This window comes from Streptopelia decaocto (genome assembly GCF_964273445.1).
Source record: "Streptopelia decaocto genome assembly, chromosome: Z".
Lineage (NCBI taxonomy): Eukaryota > Metazoa > Chordata > Aves > Columbiformes > Columbidae > Streptopelia > Streptopelia decaocto.
Genome location: NC_138657.1, coordinates 73,758,204 through 73,785,926, shown reverse-complemented (window position 1 = coordinate 73,785,926; position 27,723 = coordinate 73,758,204). Strand labels below are relative to the sequence as shown.

Sequence of the window (27,723 nt, the reverse complement as noted above, 5' to 3'; positions counted from 1 at the left end):
CCCGCCGAGGGCCCCCCAGCCACGGCACAGCCCTGGGGCGGAAACCCCACCGCCGGCGCTCCCCCCGAGCTGCCCCCGCCCTACAGAAGGATACTGTCCCGGCTCCAGTAAACACCTCCGCCCGGCCCAGCGGCCATCTCCGCCATCTTGAAACAACCGCCACTCCCAGAGTGCCCCCCGCCGCCCCCACAGCGCTCGCCGCCCATTGGCTGCCCGCGCCGGCATCTCCCTGCCGCCGCCGGCACGCGGAAGAGCGGGGCATGCCGGGAGTTGTAGTCCTGCCTGCGCCGGCTGGCGAGGGGACCGCGCTCCCGCGGAACTACCACTCCCGTCAGGCCGCCTGGCGCTGCCCGCCCGCCATAGGCTGACCGCGGCATCATCCGGGGAACTACTGCTCCCAGCGCGCCTGTCGGCGCAGCCGCGGCTACAGGGTGGGAGGAAGGACAATAGGGGTCAGTCCCCCCGCCTCGCACACACTCCCGGCGCTCTCGCCTTTGCGGCGGGGCGTTGGCGCTGAGAGGAGCCGGGCAGGGCCCTGCGGAGGATGGAGGAGAAGCCCTCCGCCAGCATCAAACCCTACCTGGACAAGCTCACCCTGGGGGTCACACGGATACTGGGTGAGTGACAGCCCTGGAGCCTGGGGTACGGGGAGCGGTTGCCAAGGTAACCGCCCGGGGGCGGGAAAGGGGCGCCTCCCCCCGGGTTTAGGGTTCGGGTCCCGGGTTCGGGTCCCGGGGCCGCCCAGGCGGTGGCCCTGAGGCGGCCTCCCCGAGGCCTTTGGCCCAGGGCCTGGTACGAGGCCTGGGGGCCAGCGGTGTCACAGCTCGGGCCGCGGTCACACGGTGTTTGTGCAACGAATTTTGTCAAGGTCCCTCCTCTTGGGTTACAGGTTATTCACATGCATAACACCCCTGTTTCTAGTGTTTGAGCCAACGGCAAAAATCCCGAATCTCTTGAATTAAGAAAGCCCTAACGGTTTAAAAAAAAAAAAATAAATAAAGAAAAGGCAGTGTTTTATTCAAAACCACATGAAATTTTTATCCCCTGTGGTAACACAGGGTCAGCAGGAAGCACACCAGTGGAAGAAGAGGAAATGGCCTCAAGTTGTGCCAAGAGAGGTTTAGATTTGATATTGGGAAAAAATTCTCTACAGAAAGGGTTGTCAGGCATTGGAACAGGCTGCCCAGGGATGTGGTGGGGTCACCATCCCTGGAGGGGTTTAAAAGGTGTTTAAACGAGGTTCTTAGGGACACGGGTCAGTGCTAGAGTTGGGTTGTGGTTGTACTCTATGATCTTGAGGGTCTCTTCCCACTGAAATGATTCCATGATTCTGTAAGCTCCGTGTTCTGTCAGAAGACTGTGAATGTGCTCAGGATCAGCTCCACATGAACAGTCACCCTGAAGCTTATTCCACTCCCTGGGACCACTTCCACCACCTGCTTTGCTTGCCACCTCCATTTTTTTTCCTCAGTTCTTCAGCTTTCCTGCATCCCTGCAGTTCCCTTTGAAGTTCAGCAGGAGCGCAAGGCATTCAATATTTAAAAGCCCCCTCAGACAAAACTTCACTCATGGCAGTAGATTCACAAGAATTGGTGAAAGTATTTGCATGTATAAAGGATTTTAGCATCAAACCTTTCATCTGTCAGCAGCTTGGGGTACAGAACTTTCATATTTGAATGGCTGGAAAGCAATATATCTGTCATAAGCCTTGCGTATGACAACATTACAAATCGCAGTTCAAGAACTTCTTCCTATAAATTTTAAAGCCCAAAGTAACCACTGCAATCAACTCACCCAGCCACTGTGTTGCAGAACAGTTAGTTTATTCTTGTAACCTAAGTGTATCCCTAACTGCACGTGCTTTCAGATTCCTGCCCTGATCTTTTAATCTTGTTTCTCTGAGCAGCTTTCTTGTTAGGGGCTTCAGTGAGGACAGGACTTCATCTTCAATCTCTGTTCAGTGTTCTCTTACTGGACTTCTTGGAGTTTCTTTCAGATTTTTTTCTTTTTCCAGTTGGGAGTTCAGGATAACATCATTTTACTCTGCAAGAGCACAAAAAAGGTGAAACTACTGATGATAAACTGTCATGACAAATGCTTCTTTAAAGTAGCTCTATTTAAAAAATTGGTAGTCCTACCAGCATTCTCACCACCCAGGCTCAAATATATGAGATCTGCATGACATTAACCATGTCCAAAAGTAATGTTGCCATACAAACTGTTTTGGTGGGTGTGTTATTTGCACCAGCAAGACACAGCAGTGCAGGCTTGGCTCTGAAAGTCCTGTAGCATCCCTTTCACATGGAAGGTGTTTCCTGGTTTGTGTTTGGGTTTTTTTGGTTTTCTCTCTGTATATCTGATGACTTGTATTGTGCGATATAGCAATGCACACCCCAGTCCATTGCTGTGATGTTTTACTCCGGTTCTTTTTTCTGTCTCTCCACTCCTTATGGAAATTTAATGCATTTTTTTTTCGACAGTGAAGTAATCCAAACATGTGAATTGTGCCATCATACTAGTAAGAATTGTTGAATTAATTGGGAACCATTACCAATCTGTTCAGTGTTTGTTTCTTTCAAATAACAAAAGGTATCTCATTCAGAAAGATGCCTTGCTTGGTAGTTTGCAGCACTATAAACTATCTTATTTCACATCTTCTTTTGGGAAGTCTCATGAAGCCAATAGGTACTTTCCTGCCTGCCATAACATCAAAGTAGTAGTAGGTTTTTAACTCTGTTGCGTTTGTGAAGCTTTTTTTTTTTTTTCAGAAGATAGAAAGGATTGTGTAATGAAACTCAATGTTCAACATACTCCTTTTAAGCAAGAAAATTCTGCATGTACAGTGTGTGGGAGCTTGAGGCCAAATTTTCCAATACCTTTATGAAGTGTGCCCACATGGCCACAAAGGCCAACAGCATCCTGGCTTGTATCAGAAATGGTGTGGCCAGCAGGACCAGCACAGTGATCATCCCCCTGTACTCGCCACTGGTGAGACTGCACCTTGAATCCTGTGTTCAGTTTTGGGCCCTGCACTACAGGAAAGACATTGAGGTGCTGGAGAGAGTTCAGAGAAGGAAAGGAAGCTGGTGAGGGGTCTGGAGCACAAGTCTGATGAGGAGCAGCTGAGGGAATTGGGGCTGTTCATCCTGGAGAAAAGGAGGCTGAGGGGAGACCTTATCACTGTCTACAACTACCTGAAAGGAGGTTGTAGCACGGAGGGGGTTGGTCTCCCAAGTAACAAGTGATAGGACAAGAGGAAATGGCCTCAAGTTGTGCCAGGAGAGATTTAAATTGGATATTAGGAAAAACTTCTTTGCAGAAGGGGTTGTCAGACATTGGAACAGGTTGCCCAGGGAAGCGGTTGAATCACCATCCCTGCAAGTGTTTAAAAGATATGTAGATGAGGCTCTTAGGGATGTGGTTTAGTGCTAGAGTTAGGTTATGGCTGGACTCTATGACCTTGAGGCTCTTTTCCAACCAAAATGATTCTGATTCTAAATGTTCATGGCACCATTTCAGAATCCCTCCTTTAAACAAATTCTATACATGAGGTTGGGGGTGGTGGAGTTGTTTTGTTTTGTTTTTTTTCAACTTGTAGTCTCTGTGGAAGTCCCTACAAGGTGGGAGACTTCTCACAGCATGATGAAGGTTATAATTTGAGGAAAGAAGAGAGGCATCTTTCCCATTGCCAGTAGGGTTCATTTTTGTTCATTTAGTTCCATGACTAGTAGCAAATTCCAGAAAGGCTGATGGCTCACAACTGAATCTGAATGGAAGGCATTAGCTGTTCTGGACTTCTCAGAACGGAACCATACTTCGCTATTTACAGTCTTTATTAAATAAGAATATAACTATTCAGACATTTTAAAAATATGCTGAGAGTTTATCTGACTTGCGGGCAGTTTTAGCAGTACGGTAAGAACTGAAAATGCTGTGATTTCCTGCTTCAGCTTTGTGTCAGACCATTTGTCCTGGTTTCAGCTGGGAAAGAGTTAATTTTCTTCCTAGGAGCTAGTATACTAGCTGTGGTTTGGATTTAGTATGAGAATAATGTTGAATGCACACTGATGTTTTAGTTTTTGCTAAGTAGTGCTTACACAAAGTCAAGGACTATTCAGCTTCCTATGCCCTGCCAGTGTGGAGGTGCACAAGCAGCTGGGAAGGGGCACAGCCAGGACAGCTGATTCAAGCAGGCCAAAGGGGTATTCCATACCATATGACATCATGCTCAGTATATAAATTGGGAGGAGTTGGCCGGGGGGCTGGGATTACTGCTTGGGGGTGGGCTGGTGTGGCGGATGCACTCGACCCCGCTGCCCGGGCCAAATCAGCAGCAGTTTGGTTAAGTCTCCAAAGGAGGTGAAAGCTTGAGCTGCAGCTGAGCCAACAACTCCTGTTAGGAAACCCACAAGGAAGCAGAAGGGCACACTGAAGACTGATAAGTTATGGGTACAAGGAGTCTTGTGCAGACCTTTCCCACTGTATGCAGTTTGACTATGAGCCAGCCACTTTATTCCATAAATATGATGCCTGGGTGAGCCTACTTTGAGCTTTCTCTGCTAAACAAGCTGGTTGTATGGCAATGATCGTTTAATACTCACAGATCACCAGATGAGCCCAGTTTAAGTTTTGTATTAATCATTTAGTTTAAGTAAATGCATATTAAAAAGAATTAATCACTTAGAATTATACAGTCATGTGATTTTTTTAATATGCTGTCTGTTTCACATTACTTAGTAAGCTAAATATGCTGGAATCTTAAGCTGTATGTTGTAAAGTTCTGCTCATATTCATCAAACTTTTATCTACTTAATGAAAAAGAAGCAGCTACAGACCATAATGGACACCTGTGAGATAAGGCCTGTTTTGCACTTTGCTGAACAAACAGGATTCATTCAGATAAAACAACACCTTTAAGGCCGGCATAAAGCAGCTACTGGCTATAAACAATGTGTACAGCTAAACAAAACAAGGGCCTGCCTGAGGTCAGTGAAAGGACCCAATGGGAAGCAAGAAGACCCCAGACTCAGATATTGCTGTTGGACTGAATCATGGTGTGAGGGGGTGGGGTAAATTGTAAGGGTATAATTACCCAGGGATTTCCGTGCTTGCGTGTGACCTCTGCGAAGGCACCCAGCTGGAGCCAACCATGCTGCTGTACTATTCCATTAACTTATTTATTCCTGTGAACTTTGATGCCTGAGAGTTCACTTGGAGATACTTAGGGTCCCATCAGCTTCTGAGCAACTTGACACTAGGCCCCTAGAAAGGAGCTGAGCAGGCAGAGCTGCAGAATGACAGAACTTTGAAATCCTAGCCAAGCAATATAAAGAATCAGGTGTGCACATATAATCTTTTGGCCATAAACACATACAATCCCTTACCTGTTTTCCCTTACCCTCTGTTTCTTAGATGTGAACGATTGACCATGCTCGGACAACACCAGCCACACCAAGACTCCTCCCTGAGAAGTTTAGAAAGCAAGGGGGTCCATTCAGAATGTCCTGACTCTATGTGAGGCCCTCCCCCTACCCTTTTGCATCTCCTTTCCTCACAGAAATCACTCTTAAACAACTCTCCCTCAATTCTATTACGCATATTTCCTCCATGCAGTAAGTAACAGAAGGAATGTTGCCATCAAACAAGTAGTGCTTGTCTTTAAGTGGTCTAAACATTACTCTGCCGCAAGCAGGACCCTCAATCACTCATCTGCAACAGCTGATCATCGATCAATGGGTGGTCAGCAATTGCACTGTGCATCACTCATTTTATGTAGTAGTAGTAGTAGTAGTAGTAGTAGTAGTGTCTTCTATTCCTTTGCTGCTCTATTAAACTGTCTTTATCTCATCTCACAAGTTTCAGTGTTTTTCAAATCTCTGCCCCATCCCACAAGGGGGAATGAGCAAGCGGCTGTGTGGTGCTTAGTTGCCAGATGGGATTAAAGCACAACACCATTACATAGACTCTTTCTGATTAATACAGCAAAGCATTTTTTGAAGCTTTCAGATGAAATTTCTTAAAATAGGACAGAGTTTAGTGTGATCTTGATACAGAATAGTTAACAGGGAGGAGCCTCCTGACTAGTTAAGCTTTATCCTGTACCTTTTGTCTAACCCAGGTGGCTACTTTATTTCTTACATCTAAAAGAAAAAGCAACACATAGCAGACTTCTTTTCCTCATTAACATTTAATGGGGCTTTTGTCCATACCTATGCACGTCTGTTAAACATGGTCTTCAGTTTACCCACAGGATATTTTGAATATAACATTCAGGCTTTTAAAACAGAATTTTTCTTTCTTTTGATCTTGGATTTGCTTCAGACCTCTTCAGAAGCTGCAGTTCTCCCATTCCTAAACATCTTCTTTGACTGACATGATATTTAATCTTCCGTCATCCCAGCCAAGCCGTTGTGCATGATGAATTAAACATCCCTGCAGTTTTCTTTGATCACAGAAATAACAATTACTCTGTTATTATAGTCTCTTAACTTGTCATAAAGCTAGCATAGCTTAGATGGAAAAGACCGATTAGATCATTGATTCCACATGCTTCTTTAGAAGAATACATATGGACAGCTTATATTTGAGCAAGAGACAAATCCTCCTGCCTTGCACCCACCTATTTGAAGTGCAGCTTGGCAAAAAATCAGTGTCTTTTGTATGTTGGGGTCAGAAAGATTATCTAAGTGATCTACTATGATTGTTTTCATTTTTTTCTGTCTTTAGCTTGGAGTTTGGTTTTCTGGTGCTATGTTTTGTCTTTCAAATTTTCTGACAACGTAACAATCAATGCTTCCAGCAACAGTGGTGACTCAGTGGAGAACAAACATTGTTCTGACTCAGGTCGGAAACCATTTTCCAACTCCCTTTCAAACAAAATGAAGTCGAGTTTACACTTCCTCAAACTGAGTACTGCTTTTCCACCAGCAGGACAGAAAAGGGCAGTGCCATTGCTAGAATTATAAGCCCAGCACTGGAGATAAAAACCAAACCAGAGCTCTCTGGTGCCTGCCTTTCTTTGTCTAGTGCACTGTGTATGTTTTCCCAGAAAGCAATTATAATGTTTGTGACTGCTTTGGGAGCCAATACTTTCACAGCAGAGCCGGTCTTGAAAGCCCTGCATAGTGATCAGTTCTGCTCCACGGTCCTGTGTGTTGGACCTGAAGTTCCCGCAACAAGAAGTTTTTCTGAATATGTTCCAGAGTGAACAAAGTCAGTGGGAACTATTTCAGTTGTCTGTAGATGAAGTAAGACATCATAAAATAATTAGTGCAAGTGAGACTGTTCTGCCATCACACACCTGCAAGAATAGCACTGTGCAGATTCATATCTTGCATTTATATAGAATTCTTTCCCATAAATTATTCTGATTATTTTTATAAATTATGAGCTTGTTGCTCATAACAGATTTGCCTCTGTCCAGCCAGGATTCCAGGGAACCAATATTTGCTCTTGCAGGTCCCTTCTGCAGGATCAGATTCTGTGTCTGGTCAAAACCACTGAATCCAGAGCTGAAGTGTTCCCTTCTCAGTGGAATACAGTTCTTAGCAATTCACAGCAACGCTGCACAGTGTCTTGTGTCAAGCTGAGAATATCCTACCCAACTGAAACCACAGGGCATGCTTACAAAGAAAGATTCATCTCTCTTTTAGAGTTTGTCCAGGAACCCATGGTTGATTTTTTTAGCATGAATCATCTGCAAAAGATCACATTTTGAATACAAAAATGTCTGTATGTGTGTATGTATCTATAAAAACCATCAAAGGATGCCATCATGTGCAGCGCTAGGCATCCTCATGCCAAGAAATGCTGAGTAGTTACACACAAAAAGGTAAGCAACTGCTCACTCACCAGCACGATGCATGCAGTCATTAATGCCTTTCCTCAGTTGCCAGTCAGGTTAACTTGCAGAATTGTCTGGCTCACAGTGTTGTGTCTCCCGTGCCAGCTGCAAACATGCTCCTCTTTTCCTTTTAGAGACTTCTCCAGGAGTTGCTGAGGTGACGTTTGTGGAAAAGGAGCCAGCTGAACGCCACGCCATCATTTCATGGGAGCAAGTGAGTATTTTCATGATAATACTGCAGTGAGGTCAGTCTGAATGTGCCGCAGCTCATGGAGAATGTCAAATGCAATGGCTGCCTTGTGTGTGTTTGTGAGACAGCCAGTTACCAAGTTTGATGCACAGCGGAGCCTAAACAGATTTTTTTCCTTCTCCTTTTTATTCAGATGTTACTCTGTCTTTTAGGCTATCATGTGTACCTGATCTGTTAGGGAAACTTCATCAGTGTGGGTATATTCAGAATGAGGACTCTAAGAAGAAATCACAGTAGTAGGCAGCAACAGTGGTGACTCAGTGGAGAACAAACATTGTTCTGACTCAGGTTGGAAACCATTTTCCAACTCCCTTTCAAACAAAATGAAGCAACTCTTTATAATTTGTGGCCATTAAAGGTAAAGACCTCAAACTGGAAAATAGCACTGAGCCACATAATTTGTTCTGGTTATCTGTTTATCTTTTCAGTCTCAGCTATTCACTTCTATTTCTCATAAACCATCCTTCCACCTTCTTTATGCCTAACTGACCCAATCTTTTGGCCAAGGCATGCCCCATTGCCTGTTGTAAGAGACTATGAAGGGCACGTACTATGTTGATTCCACTGACCTCACAGCATCAGAGTGCATAACCAGAGGGCTCCTGAATACTGTCGTGTGACTCTGGTGGGCAGAGATGGCATTTTTGGTCCCCTTCTTGAATATACATGTGTTTATCTGTCCTATGGCCATGGGGGAATCTGCTTTCTAGGTCTCGTTCACATGTAGGGAAGAGATAGTAGAAGCTGACCGGCCTTCGGAAAGGGACACAGCAGAGAATAAAGTTGAGTGAACCATCCGGCCCTGGCTATGCTCTAACGCACATGCTCCCAGAGACTGAACTTGTTACCACTACAGAAAATCACTACCCCTTTGATGGCACCTTGCTGTTTACAGTTTTTCCTGAACAGCAGGGAAAAGTCTTGTGCTAGTTTTGGTAACACCCTATCCAATTAGTGATATTTGTCAAGAATTTATAAATCCAGGACAGAATGTATGTGATGTAAACCTGCATTATTTACTGAAACTTGTACAGTAGCCAGCAAATGTGGTCAGGCTGAAATGTCCGGTTTTTCTGGTTTGTGTGAACTGATTCTTGGTTTCCTGTAGCTGTTGTTCAGGTGTCGGATTAACAGGCCTGGAAAGTCTGAGGCACCTTGATTGTCAGCCAGCTCAGGTCTGGGAGCAGCAGAGTTACATTAACTCGTTGTTCTGTTAAGTGCAGAGGACCACTTCTCCTGAACATGATATTGCTCTCATTTTCGGGTGCTGCCATTCCTCCAAACTAGATTGCATTTGTTTCAAAATTGAGCTGTTCTCATAAAGCCAAACTCTGCAGTGCTGTAGCCAAAGCACTTTGCTCCAAAGACGTCGAATCAAAACTTCAGCTCAACCCTCTCCAACAAGTGATGGACTAAGTTAATTGTGGAAGTAAATGCTGAAAATTAAGTAGATACAATTGAGCTGGATTGCTAATTGTGAAGAACATCAGTATCTATTTCTTTGCTTTTGGCTCCAGTTGCATTGACAAAATGTGAAATCTCCCTTCTCAAGTGAAAAGATAAGTGGTTTGTTTGGGTTTTTTTCCTTTTTTTCTTGACCTTTGGGGATGAGGTCTGGTATCTAACACATTCAACACAACTGCAGCGTGTCCTGCAGCAATGATTAGGTGCAAAGCACTCAGCACCGTGCAAGGCCCTTGCAGGATGAACTTGTACCTCACTTTTCCTCAAACTCATCCTGCTTGAATTTGGGCACAGGTTTACATGTACCTAACGTTCACTTTTAACATTGTGAGGTTTTTTTCGTAGCCACTAGGTGGCAATACTAATACACATAACCATTTCTCCATAGTTGAGATTTTAACAAGATCTTGTCACAGTCTGTATTTTTAACTCCGTTCCACGTCTTTAGTTATGAAAGTATTTGCAGGGTTTTTTGTGTGGTGTTATTTTTCCAAAAACTTCTTTTCATTGAGACTCAGCGAATAAAAGCTCTATTCTTAAGATATTTTCTTTACTATTTTTTTCTAGAAGCAATTTTTCCAGTTCTGTTTAAGTTTTTGCAGTGGAAAGTTATTTCTCCTGAGAGAAAATCTATGGTATTTCAGAAAAGAAAGTCAATCTTTTAAAATTATGAATTATTAAAATTATATTCTGATAATGTTGGCAACATGCATTTATTTGTCCCCAGCACAGCATCAGATGTGTTTGGTTAAACTCGTTTGTGCTCTGTTTGTGCTAGTACTTAACTGGATACTACAATGGAGGTTTTAAAATCTTAGATCAGCTTGTTGAATGTCATTAACTGCTATGAGGCTTTGCAAGGGAAGGTGAGGTTCGTGACAGGAGACAGTGCCATAAGACAGAAGGACAGTGGAAGATTTTTTTATTATTATTATTAGAGATCAGCATACTCGCAAAAATTAAGGCATATGGTTGTCAAGTGTTTACATGAGTAGCATCACTTCCCCCAAAATTTCAAGCAGTTAAAAATATTTTAGTAAAAACAGGTGATCTTTTCACCTTTCCTGATATTTAGACCTACCAAGATGTTATTTTTTTCTGTAGGAAAGTGAGACAAGTAATATAAGGGAGAGTAGAGACAGTTATTAGCAATGGTGTTCCAGTGACCTGGTAGCTGTATATCATTTTATGAACCTGTTCTCACTCCTAAAATTGGGCTGGAAACTGCCTTTCTTCCCCACTCCATGTACAATTTTTAAAAGTGGGCATTATACTAAAATATTACTAAGAGGCACTCTGGCATCTGCAGTGACAGTGCTTGAACCAGATTTTCTTTTTGCCTCAACCAGAAGAGAAATAAGTCATTATTTTGATTTTCAAAAGCTTACAAAAATGGCATTCTGTTAGAAGGAGCCGGAGGTCCCAGAGCTCAGCTCCACAACAGGACACGCGAAACAAGGGAGGTCGTTTTGCCTGTTCCTCTAACTGTCTTGTTAGCAGTGTCTGGACTGGCCTTGGCTGGCCATGAGCAATCCTTGCCCATCATGTTGCTGGAGCATTGATATTCTACAACTCTACATGGGAAATGTGTTGTTTCTCCTCATGCCGTTTGTCTACAAAAATTTATTTTTCTGAAATAAAACCATTAAAAAGCCCTTAAGCAGCATGATACTTTCCTGTTGTGGACTGTCTTAGGCTGGCAGACAATTTAGGAACTCTCTCTGCGTGCAGATCTCAGTGGTATGGCGTGGTTGTTCCTGGCTATTCTAGACGTCTTCCTTGTTGCTTCTACCATGTCTCTTTTTGACTCAAAAGTATGCATGCAGGCATTCGTATCCACAAGGGTCGTTTTTGCCATCCTCCTCATAACGTCCTCCCTGAGCGTTAGGCGAGCCTGCCATCCCTGATACCCAGGAGCACAGGTTCTGTCCGTCTTGAACCTGCCTTGTAGCCCTGACCACGGGAGAGTCAGAGAGGTGGATCCAGCAGAACCGGGGCATGAGGAAAGGTCTATTTCTTCAAGCTGTATAATGGAGGAGAGGCTGAAGGACTTTTGGGAGGTAGATAGAGTTTCTGACGCAGTGTTCCCCTCTGTGAGGCCTTATAATGTTATGATTTAAAAACTGGCTATGCAACACCATCCTCAAGATAATTGCCAAATTCTGTTCTCTGAAGCGGGGGATCAGGTCTGCCCCAGCCCTGTGCCTTTCTGTTGGAAAGTAAAATGTGGGAAAGCAAGATGTGCGGTTCCAGCCATCTGGATGATAAAGGAAGAGCAATACTAACATGACCATCCGGACAGTCGGAGACATAATACTAACATAATACTATATAAAAGGCCTTGGACAGATTACTTTGAAGTATGTTTCTCGTAATTGTAAAAAGTTGTAGCCCAGACTCATGAGAATGGTATCTCAGGCTGGATAACCGCCCCCAAGTGCATGGGCTGTGTGAATGTCCTTAGGCCTGGTCTGTGAATGAGTGGAAAAACAAGTGAGACAAACATGACATGAGTTTAGTGTGTTCTTAATAACAACCAGTGGAAAAGCACCTTTTTGTAAACATCTTAGTCCAGGCCTGTACCTATAAATCCTATAAATTGTCAATGACCTAGGCCTAGGTCAGCTCTCGGCTTGGCCAGGCTCTACGCTCCTTCCTGAACAAGATCTCTGCCTCTGCATGAATTTCTGTCTGCGTCCTGGTATGCATCGTTCCTAATCGCCACACTTTCAGGGCAGGAAATCCTGGGGCTCCTGGGAGTCCCCTTGTCTGGATGGGTTTCTATTAGATGGAGATTTGTTATTGAACTAGCCAGGCCCAAAGGAATTTCAAGGCCACCTCAGAAACCTGAAAACAGGACCTGCCATGGGACGGAGGCATTTCTACAATAACAGGGCCTCAACATGACATAAATCAATGGACCTATCAGCAGTGAGACTCCAGCTCATGAACATAGATGATATCCACTCAGTGAATGCATGATTGGAGCATGGATGCGCGATCAAAGAATAGTTGCATATATAAGGAGGCTTGTTTCTGTAATTAATGGCTCTAGCTGATACACATTGAATCGGAGTGCAGAGTCCTTTATTCGTTCCAACACCCTTGCCGTCAGATTTACAAAAGGTACAGCAAGAAGTTCTCAGTGTGTTACATAAATTGACATCTGCATTCACTGGCAGCTGGGGCAGACCAGTCATGAAACAGCATGACATTAGGGAGAAAGGTGGCTGCTGATGTCCTCTTCTACTTGGAAGGCCTGAGAAGTGACATAAATCCCATCCTTTCTCTCCCCAGAAGTTGGATTATACTCATTCAGTTTTCTAGAGAGGTCTCTCTAGAGCTTTATTTTTTGATTGCCGCCCATTTCTTCAGGATATTTGCTTGGGAGGCATCGCTTCAGCAGTGCTTTAAGTAGATTGCCATATGTCAGTGTTTTAGCTCTGGATTCAGCACTGATCAGGTCTTGGCAGCAAAACTCCCCTGGTTTTAATATTCTTCTCTATCCTCAATGGACTGTGCTTTCTTGGGAGACTATTTCGGGATATTATGGACAATAAACAAAAGAAGTAGACCTCACACACCATATTGGGCCCTTGGGATATTTTGTTTTATGAGCTGATGAGTGTAACCAGATGACTGGAGTGAAAACAGCTGCTTGCCAGGGCTGTGGTTAAGCCACTTCTGGCATGTTGTTAGGAATATTGTGTTTTATGGGGCTGGAGATCACAACCCTGGAAACTACCAGTTGAGCAAGAGGAGTACAGAGCTTGAGAAGCCATTTTTAATATATATTAATAGTAGTGGCTTGTTTCTCTGGCTCTGCCGTCACAAGACTATTGTTTTGACATTGTAGGGTCATGTGGCTGAGCATGATATGTCAGATCAATCAATCGTTACTGTCAGGTGTGAGAGATAGGTGTTAGTGGAGCTTTCTATATAGAGGTCTTTTCCTGTAGAACCCCGATCTGCTCTGGGGTGGCATTTTCCACCTATGTCTTCTGCAGCATCCTTTGGAAAGTCATGCAAAGGGACATGGTTAGGAGAATCATAAAACAAAGTGGAGAGGGCTGCTGGACCTATCTGGGGAAACACGTACATGTTAATCTTTCCATCCAGAAAAAGCGGACTGAGAGCAGAAGACCTATCCTGATGTGATTTTTTTTCCTTGTCTTAATCAGATCTGTTTGTTAAATTGAGCTGCGCCTGGTTTGTAGTACTATTTAATTGGGTACTATGGTGGAAGTTTTAAAATCTTAGATTTTGTCATCCCAACGGATGTGGTTTCCCTGCTTAGAGGAGAACACAACACCCACTGAAGTCAAGAGGGCTGTTTACCCATGTATTTTTACTACTGGGCTAGATTAGTTAAAATTGGGGAGTTTTAAATGGACCGAAAGTGCTGTGTAAACATGTGTACTCTTCTGTGGCTTTGTAGCAGGTCTGTCATATTTTCTTTCTTCATAGTTTTAAACCTCATCACTATGCCTACAGCTACAGCTTGAAATTGGTAGTGGTGACAGTGCAGCATGAAATGATAAATATTTAGGACTGAGAAGAACCCGCAGAAGAAGGTGTGTTTGTTGAAGGCATTTGAAGAACTTCAGATATGTCCATGTGTTTTAGTAGTCCCCTGAAACTTACCAGGGCCTCAGCCATCAGTGGGCTCTTATCAAGGATGATAAATTCTTCTCAAAACAAAGTTTCTACAGTATCAGATTCTCCTGTCAGATTAATACCTGTTGCCTTTGCAGACTTTCCCTGCCTGGGTTAGGAAAGCACAGTGCTAGTGACTAGGCTGCTGATAGGGCAAGTAAAGGGACCTGTCCTGCTACAATCTGCAAAGCCATTAATATCTGGGACATGTCAGTAGCAGTCTGTCAATATGAACGGTTATGCTTAAAAAGTGACTTCACACACAGGAGTGAAAGTTATGGGTAGGTTGGAGGGTCCTGCACAGCGTGTACACCACTGTTTAGAGAATAGAGACTGAAGCAGCTCAGAGAAAGTGACTGTGAACAAGGCTTTAATAGGCGAAGGGCTGCCCTGGTCCTGGAGGAAGGAGAGGACGTGGACAGGAGGAGGCCAGCGCCTTCCCTTGCTTGTGCCGGCCACTGATGTCCAGAGGCCAGTGCTGCAGCTGGATGCACAGCTGGCACGTAGCTCCTGCTCCATAGATGCATTGAGGCAACATCAGGGCAGGTAACTGGGTACACACAAGTTGCAGACATGGGGATGAATCTGATCAGAGTCTCTTGAGATGTCACAGATTTGTGACCCAAGTGAAGCACAGCAACATGAACTCTATGTGAATGTTTCTTTTCCTTAGCTACTGGCTACCAGAATATTCTTCCTTTATTTCATGGGACTTTGAATGTTACATTTTCTAGTAGCTGTAGGAAACTATTCCCAGCTGAGGCACAATATTGGAAAGGCATTAACATCTTACTCCTCTCTGTCCCCAAAGCAATTCTGTAACTGCTCCAAAACCCACCCAGGCCTCTGAGGCCAGGCTGGAGGAACATCTGGAACTGCAGCAGGGGGGGACAACACTACTGACCTATGAGTGTTCTTTAATTTTGCAATTCTGTCTTTTCTTGCTCTTGAGTGTCATACTGCACAAAGAGCAGGCCATGTCCAACAGCATGTCTTTGAAACTGGCTGAATGAAAGAAGTACACATTTTTATAAAAGACTGAAAATCCTGTCACAGAAGTACTTGGAATGGTCAGACATGCTATGTTGCAAATCTCACATTATTTGTCCATTTCCCGTGTAAAATGTAGCTCCCAGAGTCATGTGATTATAAAAAGGCCTCAGATCAACATTTTAAAGAACAAGTTGTCTATCCTCCTGATTTAATTACAAAGTTTGACTCTCAAGGGGCTTATTTGTGTCTATGGGACTGAAAAGGGAGAATGACTACAAGTTGCAACTTGGAGATTCAGACTGCAGTTAGGAAAACTTTCACAAGGAGGGTGCCGGGGCCCTGGGGGACAAGTCAATGCAGAGGTTGTGGAACCTGCATCATCAGAGACTATCCTGACTTTTGGGGTCTGATTCTTTTGGAGTCTTGAATTTTAAAATACTTTAAATGCAAACTCACTTAAGTGCTTCTCGGGTATTTTTGTCTCCAAAACACTCACAAAGAAAACAACAGATAACTCCTTTAGTCATACGTGTCACTTGTCTTTTTAAAATTGACAGGCTTCTGTACTGTTTCGTTTTGTGTGCTTGACACGTGAACAGGAGGGTCAGTCCTGTCACCAGACCTGCAATTGCCTATAGCGCTTTGGGCTTCTCATTCTCAGGATTAAGACTTTATCCTCCTTTCTTCAGATTTGTTGCTTAGCTGTAGAGTCTTAAGTAAAGAAAGGCCCCTTCCACAACCAAGATAGGTGTAGGAGAAGGGTCGTGGTTCTTAGACGCAGTCTCAGCAGCTCACTGGAGCTGCTTCTTTTACTGTTGACTCAGAAGGAAGGAGGCTTAGGAGCCCCAGCCAAGCGCTGAATTTTGGTGGGATGAAGTCAGACCAGCCCGTTTGTGAGACTGACTCTATATGTATTTGTAGATATACTGTTTGTTTAGTGAAACATCAAACCTGCTCGAGTATGTGCAACTGTTGAGTTTTTGCTTCTCTCACCTACTTAGAACTGAAATCCCTCAGAAGAGCGTCTTTGTGCTAATATCCATACTTTAGTGGAACAGTTAGATTTAGTCTGATTTCACTTAAAGCAAACTCTACTCTTGTAAGCCATATATATATATATACATACATATGTATATACATATAAGCCAATTGGTCTTTCGTATGTGACCTTGGAGTGGCTGTAAGTGTCAAAGGATGATACATCATCTCAGCTCAGGAACAATCCTGTAATAAACTTATGATGACTGACTGCTCATTGTGAAATTTTCCCAAGTGATCTTTGTCAATACAGTAGCACAGACCCAAGAAATATGCAGTTTTCTCTTAAGGTTTTAGGATGACATATTTAAGCTGATTTGAGTCATCTTGGAATTGAGCAGAACATTTGGCGGCAAATATTTCTGTACCAATATTCAGTTGTTCTTTGCGTTTTCCCATGACACTTGTGATTGTGATTGTGATTTGCAGAAAAACTCTTGCGTATTACCAGAGGATTTAAAGAACTTCTATCTGATGACTGATGGCTTCCAGATGACCTGGAGTGTGAAGACCGATGGTGAGTCCACGTATTCCTCTCCACCAATACCCTCATTTCACTGCAGCGAGTCCTTCCTTTGCAGAATCTCTTTAACTTCAAACTTACTTTCTGCACAGTCAATACACATCTGTCTGCTTCCTGCATTAGTCTGAGCAAAAGCAGATGCACCAGGTCACTTTGAGTGAATGAATACCACCATTCCTTAACTCACGTAAAAACGAAGTAGTTTGTTTCTGTTAGGCAGCTTGATCCATGACTACAGGAAACTGATGTCTGATTTAATAAGTGAGTGGGCTTCTGCCTGGGATCGTAGACTTTTTTAGAGATGTCTTGGTGAGGAACAAAATGTGAGTGCACGTCATTCGTCCCTTCCTGATGCAACAGGGTAAAGCTTATTGCTTGCACGTGCTGGACTCCCACAGAAGAGATGTGTATGCTGAACACTGGCTAGAACCCAAACAAGTTTTCATGACATAGATACCTTTCTGTAATACACTGGCCATCTGTTGACACTTACATTTAAATATATAGTTTAAATCTTGTACCTAGACTTCCTCTCTAGTTTATGGAGAGAGGGACAGCTCTAGCACATTATCTTGTCATGAAGCAGTAGGAAGAGTCACCCTCTGATAGTGCCTCTTTATCATTAAAAAGTATATGTACATGCCGGAACCTGATTCTGCTTTCCACCCCCTAAAGTTCATTCACTGCAGTTATTTCTAGAGTCAGTGATGCAACTGAGAACAGGACTGAGCTTTATTGTCCATCCTCGTTTGGCAAGAATCAGGTGGTGCATTCACTTTGCACGGGAGCCTTGCAAATGTTATCCTGGCTTTCATTGCCTTCAGGCAAGGTTTCCAAATTGGGCTGTGGACACTGCTCACTTCTGGAGATGGTTGTCAATACAGGGTTTTCTTCGGGAAGTGGGAATTTCATTTCAGAGGCAGTAAACATCAGGGCTCTAGCACCTGCACTGAGTCCCATTGTTTCAACCCTGTGTTGTGACCTCTGAAGAGTCTTGTTTTCAGGGAACACAAGTGCACAGATACCGAGGCAGCTCAGTTAGCTGTTTGAGCAAGCACCCAGTAGTGCCTTCTGAGGCTCTTCACACTGGCACATGTCTGAACAGGGTGCTTGTTGACTTGATGTCTGGTAATAGTACTAGTCCTCAGAAGGAGAAACAAATGACAGGTCCTCAAGCATTCATTCTGGGAGACCCACATACTGATACAATGATAAAATTCAGTGTTGGAGTGCAAACCAAGAGGATGCACCCTGAGCAGGTACATAGGGTGGAAGAGGACAAGCTGCCCAATAAGCTGTGAATGGATGGGGTGATTCTGGTAGGAAGGACAGCAGCAGGGAAAATAGTTTTGAGGAGGTGGCTGTAGCTAGCCACGATTTTTAATAGCCAGTTTCATGGGACTTGGCACAGACTTAGTCAGCAGTGTAGTTCTCAGTGCTGCACAGCTCCGAGATGGTGTCTTATCACCTGTTAAGTGTGATTCTGTGTTTGAAAAAGCCTAATTTTTGCTCCTGTGGAGCCTGACTTGATTAAGTGTCCAGGCCAGCTGCATATACCCATCTCTTCCCCCACGCTGTTTTGGAAGAGGTTGAGTTGATGTGTCGAGGAAAAAGAAATACCTCCTGTGCTTTCCCGATGCTGGATGTGATTAACGATCAGTCTTATTGCAGATACCACAATGCCTCTGGGCTCCATGGTGATTAATGGTATCTCGAAGCTATGTCGGCTTGGGGGTTCCTCTATGTACACTCTGCCTAATGCACCTGGTCTTGCTGACCTGGAAGATGACACAGACGAGGAAGGTAAGGTCCTGTTAACAGGCTCTCTCTCATCCCTTTTGCTCTGTTAATGTTAGGATACAGTACATGGATGTAGCAACAGAAAAGGTCATCCCAAGTGGATGGGGTTTTCGGTGTCTCCTAGGCTGGATCTCCTAGGTGTCCTACTAGTCCGCTATAGCCTTGAGAGGACCAGTGTGCAGTGAATCTCATGGGGATTGTTAATGGTGCTGGTTGCTAATATTATTTGCGTACTCTTTTTATCAGCCTGGCAACCCCCCTGTTCTGCCTTTTCCCCAATTAAATTTTTAACTGAGGCTTCCTCCAGTGATTCAGCTTCTAGACTCTTTGTGTGCTTATGGTGTTATGTGAACAAAAGATAACAGGGTTTTTTTGGTAGTGAATATACATCTGGATATGCTCTTTGGAACTGGAAAAATTACTCACAAAAATACTTGTGAGTGTGAGGTGGCACTTGAAAATCTGTGTGTCCAGACTACTTAAAAATCCTGGGCACCCTGCGATTTGTAAAGAAAAATAATTTTAAAAGCCCACTTTTTCTCGGAGCTCTTACAGTCTTAACAAGGCTGGAAAAAGCAAGAAGAACAGAGCCAGGTGTCATGCTGACTCCTTAAAAATTGTGATTTGATTTCAGGCTTCTCTCTGAATCTCTATAGCTCTTATAGCTTCTAAACATGACTGAAAGTTTCTTTTAGCACATTCCAGTGATCTTCTAGCCATGGTAACAAAATGGGCCAAATTCCACTCCCATTTGATCACTCAGACCTCCACCAAGGCACTTATAATGTAAACTGAGAAAAAGTTACATCCCCATCAGTGTTCTCATCCTGACTTTCACGTAAAGTTCTTCTGAAGAGTACAGCTCTAGTGTCCTCCTTCTTCCTCAGCAGCAGTAGAACTCACAATTTTATTCTGCAAGTACTTGCAGCTGCACAGTCCCAAAATGGTCCTGTAGGAAGGCTATGCAGTGACTGTGGGTCAGAAGTTCAGCATGAGTCAGAACGTGTGGCTGTTGAGAAGGACACTGGTATCAAACTGGAATGTATGAAGAACTGTGTGTGTCTCCAAGTTCGTCAAAGTCTTCTGTCAAGACAAAAAGAATAAACTGTTCTCCCTGTCCTCCTTAGGAAAAAAAAATAAAGTAGGGCAAAAAAGAAATGGATAGAACAGAAGATAGAACAGAAGTAATGGGTTTTAATTGCACCAAGGGAGATTCAGGATCCACATGAGGAAAACTTCTAAGTGATAACAATGGATTTGGGTTGACTGCTTGGGGATTGTGACACCTACAACACTGGAAGACTTTAGGAAAAAACTGTACAAACACCTCTCAGCTGCAAAGCTGAAGTTGTTTATGTTGCTTTATGCCAGAGGAGGACTATAGGGCAGCTTGATGTCTTTTTTCAGCCTTCAGATTTTGACACTGGTTTGTTTTCCTACCGGAGATTAAAATTTTTCTCACTTTTTTTTTTTTTTTTTAAACACAAGGAACTTAATCCTTTCCAAGAAGTATAAACAATTTGATTAAGTTCTCCCTCAGCTTATTTATTAATAAGTATCAAATAGATGGACTCTTTGCAGCTGAGTCACAGTCAGTTTTCCAGACATGTTTCATGAACATGTTTTTTGACTTTCAGGTAATGGAGACAAACCAGAGAAGCCACACTTCGATTCCCGTAGTCTTATCTTTGAATTAGACCCATGCAATGGGAATGGGAAAGTTTGTCTTGTTTATAAGCACGCTAAACCAGGTAAGACTGAAAGGAGCAAAGTTAGCCATCTCGTATTGTGGATTGTATCTGAAGGTGGCATGTGTGGAATCATCATACATTCCTGATCTTCTTTGCAGTTTGTAACTGAATATTTGCTGGGATGTCCTGTCTCTGCTGAAGTCAGGGCCTAAGCCTTACAGAGACTTAATTTGACATAATATTTTCCCTCCTTTTAATGTCTGAATCTGAGCTATAACTTATGATTTCTGCATGTATAGCATACTTGCCTACTGAAACAGGAAAGCATTCACATATGACCTACGAACAATAATGCTGAAATAAAGCAGAAGGCTAGAACTCACCCAGTAGCATATCTCTGGTTACTTGCATGTCTCAGAACAATTACCTTACATTTTTATGAGAAAGGGTGTAACACTGCATAGAAGCAAAAGGCAGATGATAAAAAAGGTCCTTAGCTGACTGAGGTAGACTTAGACTGGTTCTTACTCCTTGCACGTGGAAGCAGAGCCTCCAGATGGTAACTACGTCAAAATTTGGCAGGAAGGGTTGAACTGGAGGGTGAGAATGTGAACTGAGCTGTTTCTTCTGACAGCTACACAGAAAACTGTTACCAGTCAGAGGTTAGTGAAACAACTAAATCATTGAAAAAGTAGTTGTCATCTATTAAAAACATATCTTAACACTGCACAGGTCATTGTATGTGTATGTTCGCTGTGTGAGGGTGTACGAGTCTGATATATCTGTTCTTAAGAAAAACCTTTGGTTATTATCTTTTTAATTGTGTGTAACTACAACTCCCAAGGCAGAAACTTCTTACTTGTCCTCTTACCTTCCAGTGTTGGTGATTTCAGCACATGCAGTGGATAACCTGGGCAAGGGGAGGGAGCGTTGTTTACAGGTGTTGATGTCAGCACAGGGGGCAGGCAGTGTGTTTAATTGACAATGTTCAGCATCTCAGTTTCCCAGGTAAAATCACTTCTCTTTGTCCTCTAAAGAATGTCACCACCGGACAAATATTTGATCACTGTGGAAAGATTTTGCAAAACATGTTTTTGTTGGCAGCACACGCTCCCATGGCTTCCAGACTCTGGACACCATTCAGTAATCCAGATGACTGACAATTAAGTTAGTTGCTTTTTACTTTGTGGGGTAGATAAATGTTTGACATAATTGTATTTTGAACTTAGATTACAAAGTTGCTGGTGTCCAAGCATATTCCACATAGCGCATCAGTCCCAGGCTGGGAAGGAGTGAGTGGTGTTGCATCCATTGTACAGTGGGAAAAGTTAGTATAATGGCTGTTGCATGAATATTTTTAGTAAGGTTGAGAGCAGAACCAAGTCCTTTTCAGTCCCTGTTGTCTGACTGTTCAACTACATTGCCACTGGATAATCATCTATGTTAGTCAGGGATGCTGCATTTTAGAAGCTGCAACCTTTCCGATAAGTGTATTTTGTCTGCCACTTGATAATGGCCAGGGGTTGATCTTATCACTGCAAAGCAGCAATGTAATTTGTGTTTATTTTGTTCTAGATGTCTCCCCAGAGACAGAGATATGGTTCCTGGACAGAGCTCTGTATTGGCATTTCCTCACCAAAACCTTCACAGCCTACTACCGCCTGCTGATCACCCACCTGGGTCTCCCACAGTGGCAGTATGCCTTCACCAGCTACGGGGTCAGCCCCCAAGCCAAGGTAGGACAGCTCATTAGTATTTCACATAAGTACAGACTGGAAAAACATCTTCTTCCCACCTTTTGACAAGCAGTCTGTAGGCTGAAGTGGGCCTCCCTAGTGAGCCATGGAAGGGGCCATGAGTCACAGAATCACAGAATGGTTGTGGTTGGAAGGGACCTCTAGAGATCATCTAGTGCAACCCACCTGCTAAAGCAGGTTCACCAGAGCAGATCACACAGGAATGTGTCCAGGTGGGCTTGAATGTCTCCAGAGAAGGAGACTCCACAGCCTCTCTGGGCAGCCTGTTCCAGGGCTCTGGCACCCTCAGAGTAAAGAAGTTTCTTCTCATATTCAGATGGAACCTCCTGCGTTTCAGTCTGTGCCCGTTGCCCCTCATCCTGTCATTGGGCACCACTGAAAGGAGTCTGGTCCCATCCTCTTGACACCCACCCTCGAGATATTTAAAAACATTGATGAGATCCCCTCTCAGGCTTCTCTTCTCCAGGCTCAACAAACCCAGCTCTCTCAGTCTCTCCTCATAAGAGTCTTTCCTCTGTAGTGTATTAACAGTCATGTGTTTATGTTAGAAAATTCACTAACATTGTGTTAACCCTGCTTTTATAGTGCTGAACAAGAGCCTGCTGCTCTCTCCGTGGAGAGGAAAGTTCAGATAGACATTAAGCAGAAGCCCAGAGGAGGACAGGGAGCTTGAGCCTTACCAAGAATATTAATTCCTTTGCATCCTCCGCAGTCATGAAGGGGTGCCTCCCTGTTGTACTGTGCTCTATTTTAGCAGTCAAGGCTGTGTACATGGTACTCTGGCATATGCCAGTGCTCTGCCTTTCTGTAACTTTCCTGCTAGAATATTTTATTATGTTCAGTATATTCACACACCTTAGTGAAATCATGTATTCCCTAATCATTTGCAGCCTCTGTTAGTTAAAATCCTCCTAGTATGTTAACCATTAGCATTTTTAAAGGTCTTCAAGGGTGGTATATCAAAGTCATTTTCTGTTAAGCAATACACGAATATATTGCCATCTACATTTTGACATTGATCTTCTGTTTGTCTTGTTCCACACTGCTGAGGATGGTTTCAGTGTGATTTGTAATACCATAACCCCTGCAGTTTTATCTCCAAAGTTCACCAATCGAAAACTGATAGGAAAAAAACAATAATGGATGAGAACTGTGGGGTGTAACATTATGGTGGAATCTGGGAACAAAAGCAATTGTTGTGGTCACTTCTAGGTGTAAAATCTGGCTGAAGAAACAAACACAAAATCTTTTGTGTAAAGAGTTAAAAAAGCTGGAGTTGTTCCCTGCAGGAAAGATAGCGTTAGGTTTGTTTCTGGTTCTCTTCTTCTCTCTGGAATGTGGGGTAGTTCCAGGACTGTAGCTGTAGCTGAGCCTTGTATATCCTTATCAGAAGGCCCTTTGCACAGTCCTGAAACTGCAGACTAATAAGTGGTGTATGATTAAAATCAGGTCTCAGGGGTGAGGTATGCAGCATGAAAATGCCTGATTGAAGTTTGAGTTTAACCTCCTTTTTTTTTTCTCCACCACCCTGCTTTTCAGCAATGGTTTAACATGTATAAACCCATAACCATCAACACAGCTCTCCTCTCTGAAGAAGCTGATTCCTTTGTGAACAAGCTGGACCCCAATAAGGTGTTTAAAAGCAAGAACAAAACTCCAGTGATCAAAAAGAAACCATCTTCCCAGCCAGGAGGCTCCCAAAAGAACCACACAAGTGTGACCTCCTCCAAGACATCCTCACTAGCTGGGAATTCTTCAAGGAAATGAGGCCCCTGCCATGATCTTACCCTGGACAGCATTTGCAATACACTTTGATGGTCTCTGGTGCAGAGTCTCAGTGGTTCAGACCAAGTTCCTTCTGCATGAATAGATCCTGCCCATCGAAAACACATTGCAGCATTTGCATGAAATACAGCCACAATGTGCTTTGACATGGCAGGGATGTAATTCCTGGAGATTCTGAGAAAAAAGCTTGAGACATTGATTTTATTCCCTTCTGCTACTTCAAGTATGTATGTCTCAGAGGGCATGAGGAAGCCCTTGATGTCACTGCTGTATAGAGAAGCTTTTATTCCTGTGGAACTACAGCAGTGAAATGAAAGCAAATATAAGTTGCTGTTACTTTAATAGACCCATGCTGAAATACAGCATATGAAGATATTTCTGCCATCTCCTTTGAAAGAAACCTGTCCTGACCTTGCATGCTGTGGGAGCAGGCTGGAACCCTCTGAACAAATAAATGTCTTCCACTTCAGACAGAATCCAACTTCTCACTTCCCTGTGTTCCTTCCAACTTCTGCTCTGAGATACACAGTACAACAGAACCTGGGGCTTCCATGTCTCTGCACTGGCCCAGCTGCTTGCTCTACAGCACAGACAACCCCTTGGCCTTTGTGCTATATTTTATCGGATAGTGATACTGGTCTGATGTCCTTCCCAATAAGTCTGAAACCAACCAGAAGCTGCAAGATCCCTCATTTGCCTCTGCTTTCTCCTCTTGTGGGAAATGTGAAGCCAGGGCAGCTGCAGGTGGGTCAGTGATGTTTAGAGTCCCTAAGCCAGGAGGACCCTTTGCTTTGTCACTCTTCCATTTGCAAAGTCTACTGTTCAAACAGCCTTTTTCACTTTTCACTTTGTCACTTTTCAGTTGGGGGACACTGAATCTTCAGAAGCCTTAGAAGCCAATAGAGTAGTGAGGTGGGTTGCAAACTGGCTTAAGGAGAGAAGCCAGAGAGTGGTAGTCAATGGTGCGGAGTCTAGTTGGAGGCCAGTATCTAGTGCAGTGCCTCAGGGGTCAGTACTGGGGCCAGTATTATTCAATATATTCATTAACGATTTGGACGAGGGAATAGAGTGTACTATCAGCAAGTTTGCCGATGACACCAAGCTGGGAGGAGTGGCTGACACGCCAGAAGGCTGTGATGCCATCCAGAGACCTGGACAGGCTGGAGAGCTGGGCAGGGAATAACCTAATGAAATTTAACAAGGGAAAGTGTAGAGTCCTGCATCTGGGCAGGAACAACCCCAGGTTCCAGTATAGGTTGGGAAATTACATATTAGAGAGCAGTGTAGGGGAAAGGGACCTGGGGGTCCTGGTGAACAACAGGATGACCATGAGCCAGCACTGTGCCCTGGTGGCCAGGAAGGCCAATGGCATCCTGGGGTGTATTAGAAGGGGGGTGGTTAGTAGATCGAGAGAGGTTCTCCTTCCCCTCTACTCCGCCCTCGTGAGACCCCATCTGGAATATTGTGTCCAGTTCTGGGCCCGTCAGTTCAAGAAGGACAGGTAACTGCTGGAGAGGGTCCAGCGTAGGGCAACAAAGATGATTAAGGGAGTGGAGCATCTCCCTTATGAAGAAAGGCTGAGGGAGCTGGGTCTCTTTAGTATGGAGAAGAGGAGACTGAGAGGTGACCTTATTAATGCTTATAAATATATAAAGGGTGAGTGTCACGAGGATGGAGCCAGGCTCTTCTCTGTGGCAAACAATGGTAGGACAAGGGGTAATGGGATCAAGCTGGAACACAAGAGGTTCCACTTAAATTTGAGAAAAAACTTCTCAGTAAGGGTGACAGACACCGGAACAGGCTGCCCAGGGAGGTTGTGGAATCTCCTTCGCTGGAGACATTCAAAACCCGCCTGGACATGTTCCTGTGCGACCTCACCTAGTCGTTCCTGCTTCAGCAGGGGGATTGGACTAGATGATCTTTTGAGGTCCCTTCCAATCCCAAACATACTGTGATACTGTGAAGCCCCTGATACTGTTCTGTATACTGTAAGTTTTCAGGTTAGTACTGCACTTTAACCCATTCACTGCTGGTTTTCAGTTACAACTGATTGACTTCCCTGCTACCATGTGTTTCCAGCACACCTAAGAAGAGAGAATGACACAGAAAAGTAACGGAATCAAAGTCACAATCTTCAAATAAGCATTGATTATTTAAACAACATAATCTTTTTATTTATGAAACAGTCACATAATTACATAAGACAAACCTACCTCACAGGGATGTTGTGAGGCTTTCACGAGTGTTTGTATGGCCTTCAGGAAGATGAAGCCACACTGTAAGTGTTTAATAGTATTTTAATAAAGATTGTAATATTTTCCTCCAGAGTGATACAGTATTTGAAGATTATTTTGGGAGCAGATGCACAACAATGGTATATGATGAGAGCAGGATGCGGGCTGGATTGTTTGTTTGTTTGTTTTTTAATGCGGTGGAGAATCTCTCACTGAGAAGGGATGGGCTACAGTGTCTATTAGCTAGTCCCATCTCGAGCTGCTCTGATGTTCCCAGTTTAGTTTACATAGAGGAAAAGACTCAGCTGTGTGAGAGCTGTTGCACTTCTATCCCACGCGCACTGTTCAGAACCTCTGCAGCCGTCAGCCCCAGATCTGCTATGCTTTGGTGGCTTTCCAGCACTGGCCAGGACCCACATTCAAGTCTAGTTGCTCAGGAGCCCTCCAAGCGTTGCTTGGCAGCTGCCCTCTGCCACCCCCAAGCAAGAGAAAATCCTCTAATGCTTTTTGGCCCTCTCAAGCTGATGTGTGTCTTGTGCCATGTGAAGATCTGCTGAAGCTTCTCTACTAATTTCAGGCCAGGTCTCATGAGGAAGCAAAGATGTCAGTACCCGCCACCCCACCCCACAATAATACCTTGGTAATCCTTTTAATAGAAGACATGAATGATCATTAAAGCAAATAAATGCCATTTTCTGGAATTTTGTGTAGTAATGATGTGCTGTCATGTCCTACCCTTAAAGATCTGTGTTGTGTGTTCATGGTACCCACCCCTGGGACTGCAATCACATGCTTAACATACACACCGTACTCCTTTAGCACTTTCTAGAAGAGTTAAGGTTCTTGTCACCCACCCTGGGGACACGCAGCTTCTCATACTGTTTTACTTTTAATCTGATGATGCCTCAAACTTGTAAATCTGTTGCAGACCCACTTTCTCATTCAGATGGAGGTGGAAGGTTTACTGCAGAGCACGGAAACCTCTTCCCATGGTTCTCATGCATTCGGAGTGGAGAAAAGGCTGCATGTTTTATTTGTTTAAGTGTTCGTAGGTGCCACCACAGAGTCTGAGTCCATTCACATCAGTACCAGGATTCAGGAGACCTGGTAATTCAGTTTAGTAATTTGCTAGTGCTTCCCAAGTGTCTAGAGCAAAATAAAAATAAATTTAAAAAAATCAAAACCAAGCACACACACAAAAATCGAGTTCAGGTTTCTATTTCAGACTGTCCTTGCTCTTCTTTGTGCTCCACCAAACTGGGTGTTTGTTAGGGTTTCAGATTAGCAAATGGAAGCAAGTCTAGGCCCCTGATCCATCCACTGTCGTGGATGACATCCACCTGCCTTTTATTCCAGGTCAAAATTTATTTCATTAATTACTTCTGCCACTGTGTAAGTGTTCCCTGGTTTTCACTCATGCTCTCCTGACTAAGTCTTATTTCAGCCCTACTGGATCTTGTATTTTGATTGCAAAGAATGGACAGGTATCTGGAGTCCTGCAGCTGTACTTTGCTTTTCTCCAGACTATTTTTTGGTAGATTTTTACACAAGGAGATGAGTAATTTATTTGGTCACAGAGAGGTGTAGCCCTCCCCAGGTCTGCCCAGTGTCTCAAGAGACCCAGTTTGTCTGGTTAAGCAGAGTAGGTTTATTGAAAATGTGTCTCATTCTTCCACCTGCATGGTGGAA

At 43.7% G+C, this 27,723-nt stretch overlaps 2 protein-coding genes across 4 annotated transcripts in view; one reads left to right on the top strand and one right to left on the bottom strand.

The window, feature by feature from the left end:
• The window catches only part of KIAA1328, a 178,511-nt gene extending 178,346 nt beyond the window's left edge, over positions 1–165 (bottom strand). The window contains exon 1 of the mRNA XM_082075412.1: positions 95–165. Within this exon, the coding sequence (XP_081931538.1) occupies positions 95–146 (52 nt within the window). The 5' untranslated portion in view covers positions 147–165. The remainder of the gene's footprint in view (positions 1–94) is intronic.
• Positions 166–417: 252 nt separating this feature from the next.
• On the top strand, positions 418–26,125 carry TPGS2 (tubulin polyglutamylase complex subunit 2). Of its 3 annotated transcripts, none has more exons than XM_082074891.1 (7): positions 418–617; positions 7,978–8,057; positions 16,674–16,761; positions 18,439–18,570; positions 20,205–20,318; positions 21,834–21,994; positions 25,841–26,125. In XM_082074891.1, exons 1-7 carry the CDS (start codon positions 545–547, stop codon positions 25,886–25,888), a joined length of 696 nt encoding a protein of 231 aa, XP_081931017.1. In that variant the 5' UTR covers positions 418–544; the 3' UTR covers positions 25,889–26,125. The 3 variants fall into 3 exon arrangements, with proteins under 3 accessions (XP_081931017.1, XP_081931015.1, XP_081931016.1); XM_082074889.1 differs by having other exon boundaries at positions 23,555–26,125; XM_082074890.1 differs by lacking the exon at positions 20,205–20,318 and having other exon boundaries at positions 23,555–26,125.
• The last annotated feature ends 1,598 nt before the right edge of the window (positions 26,126–27,723 follow it).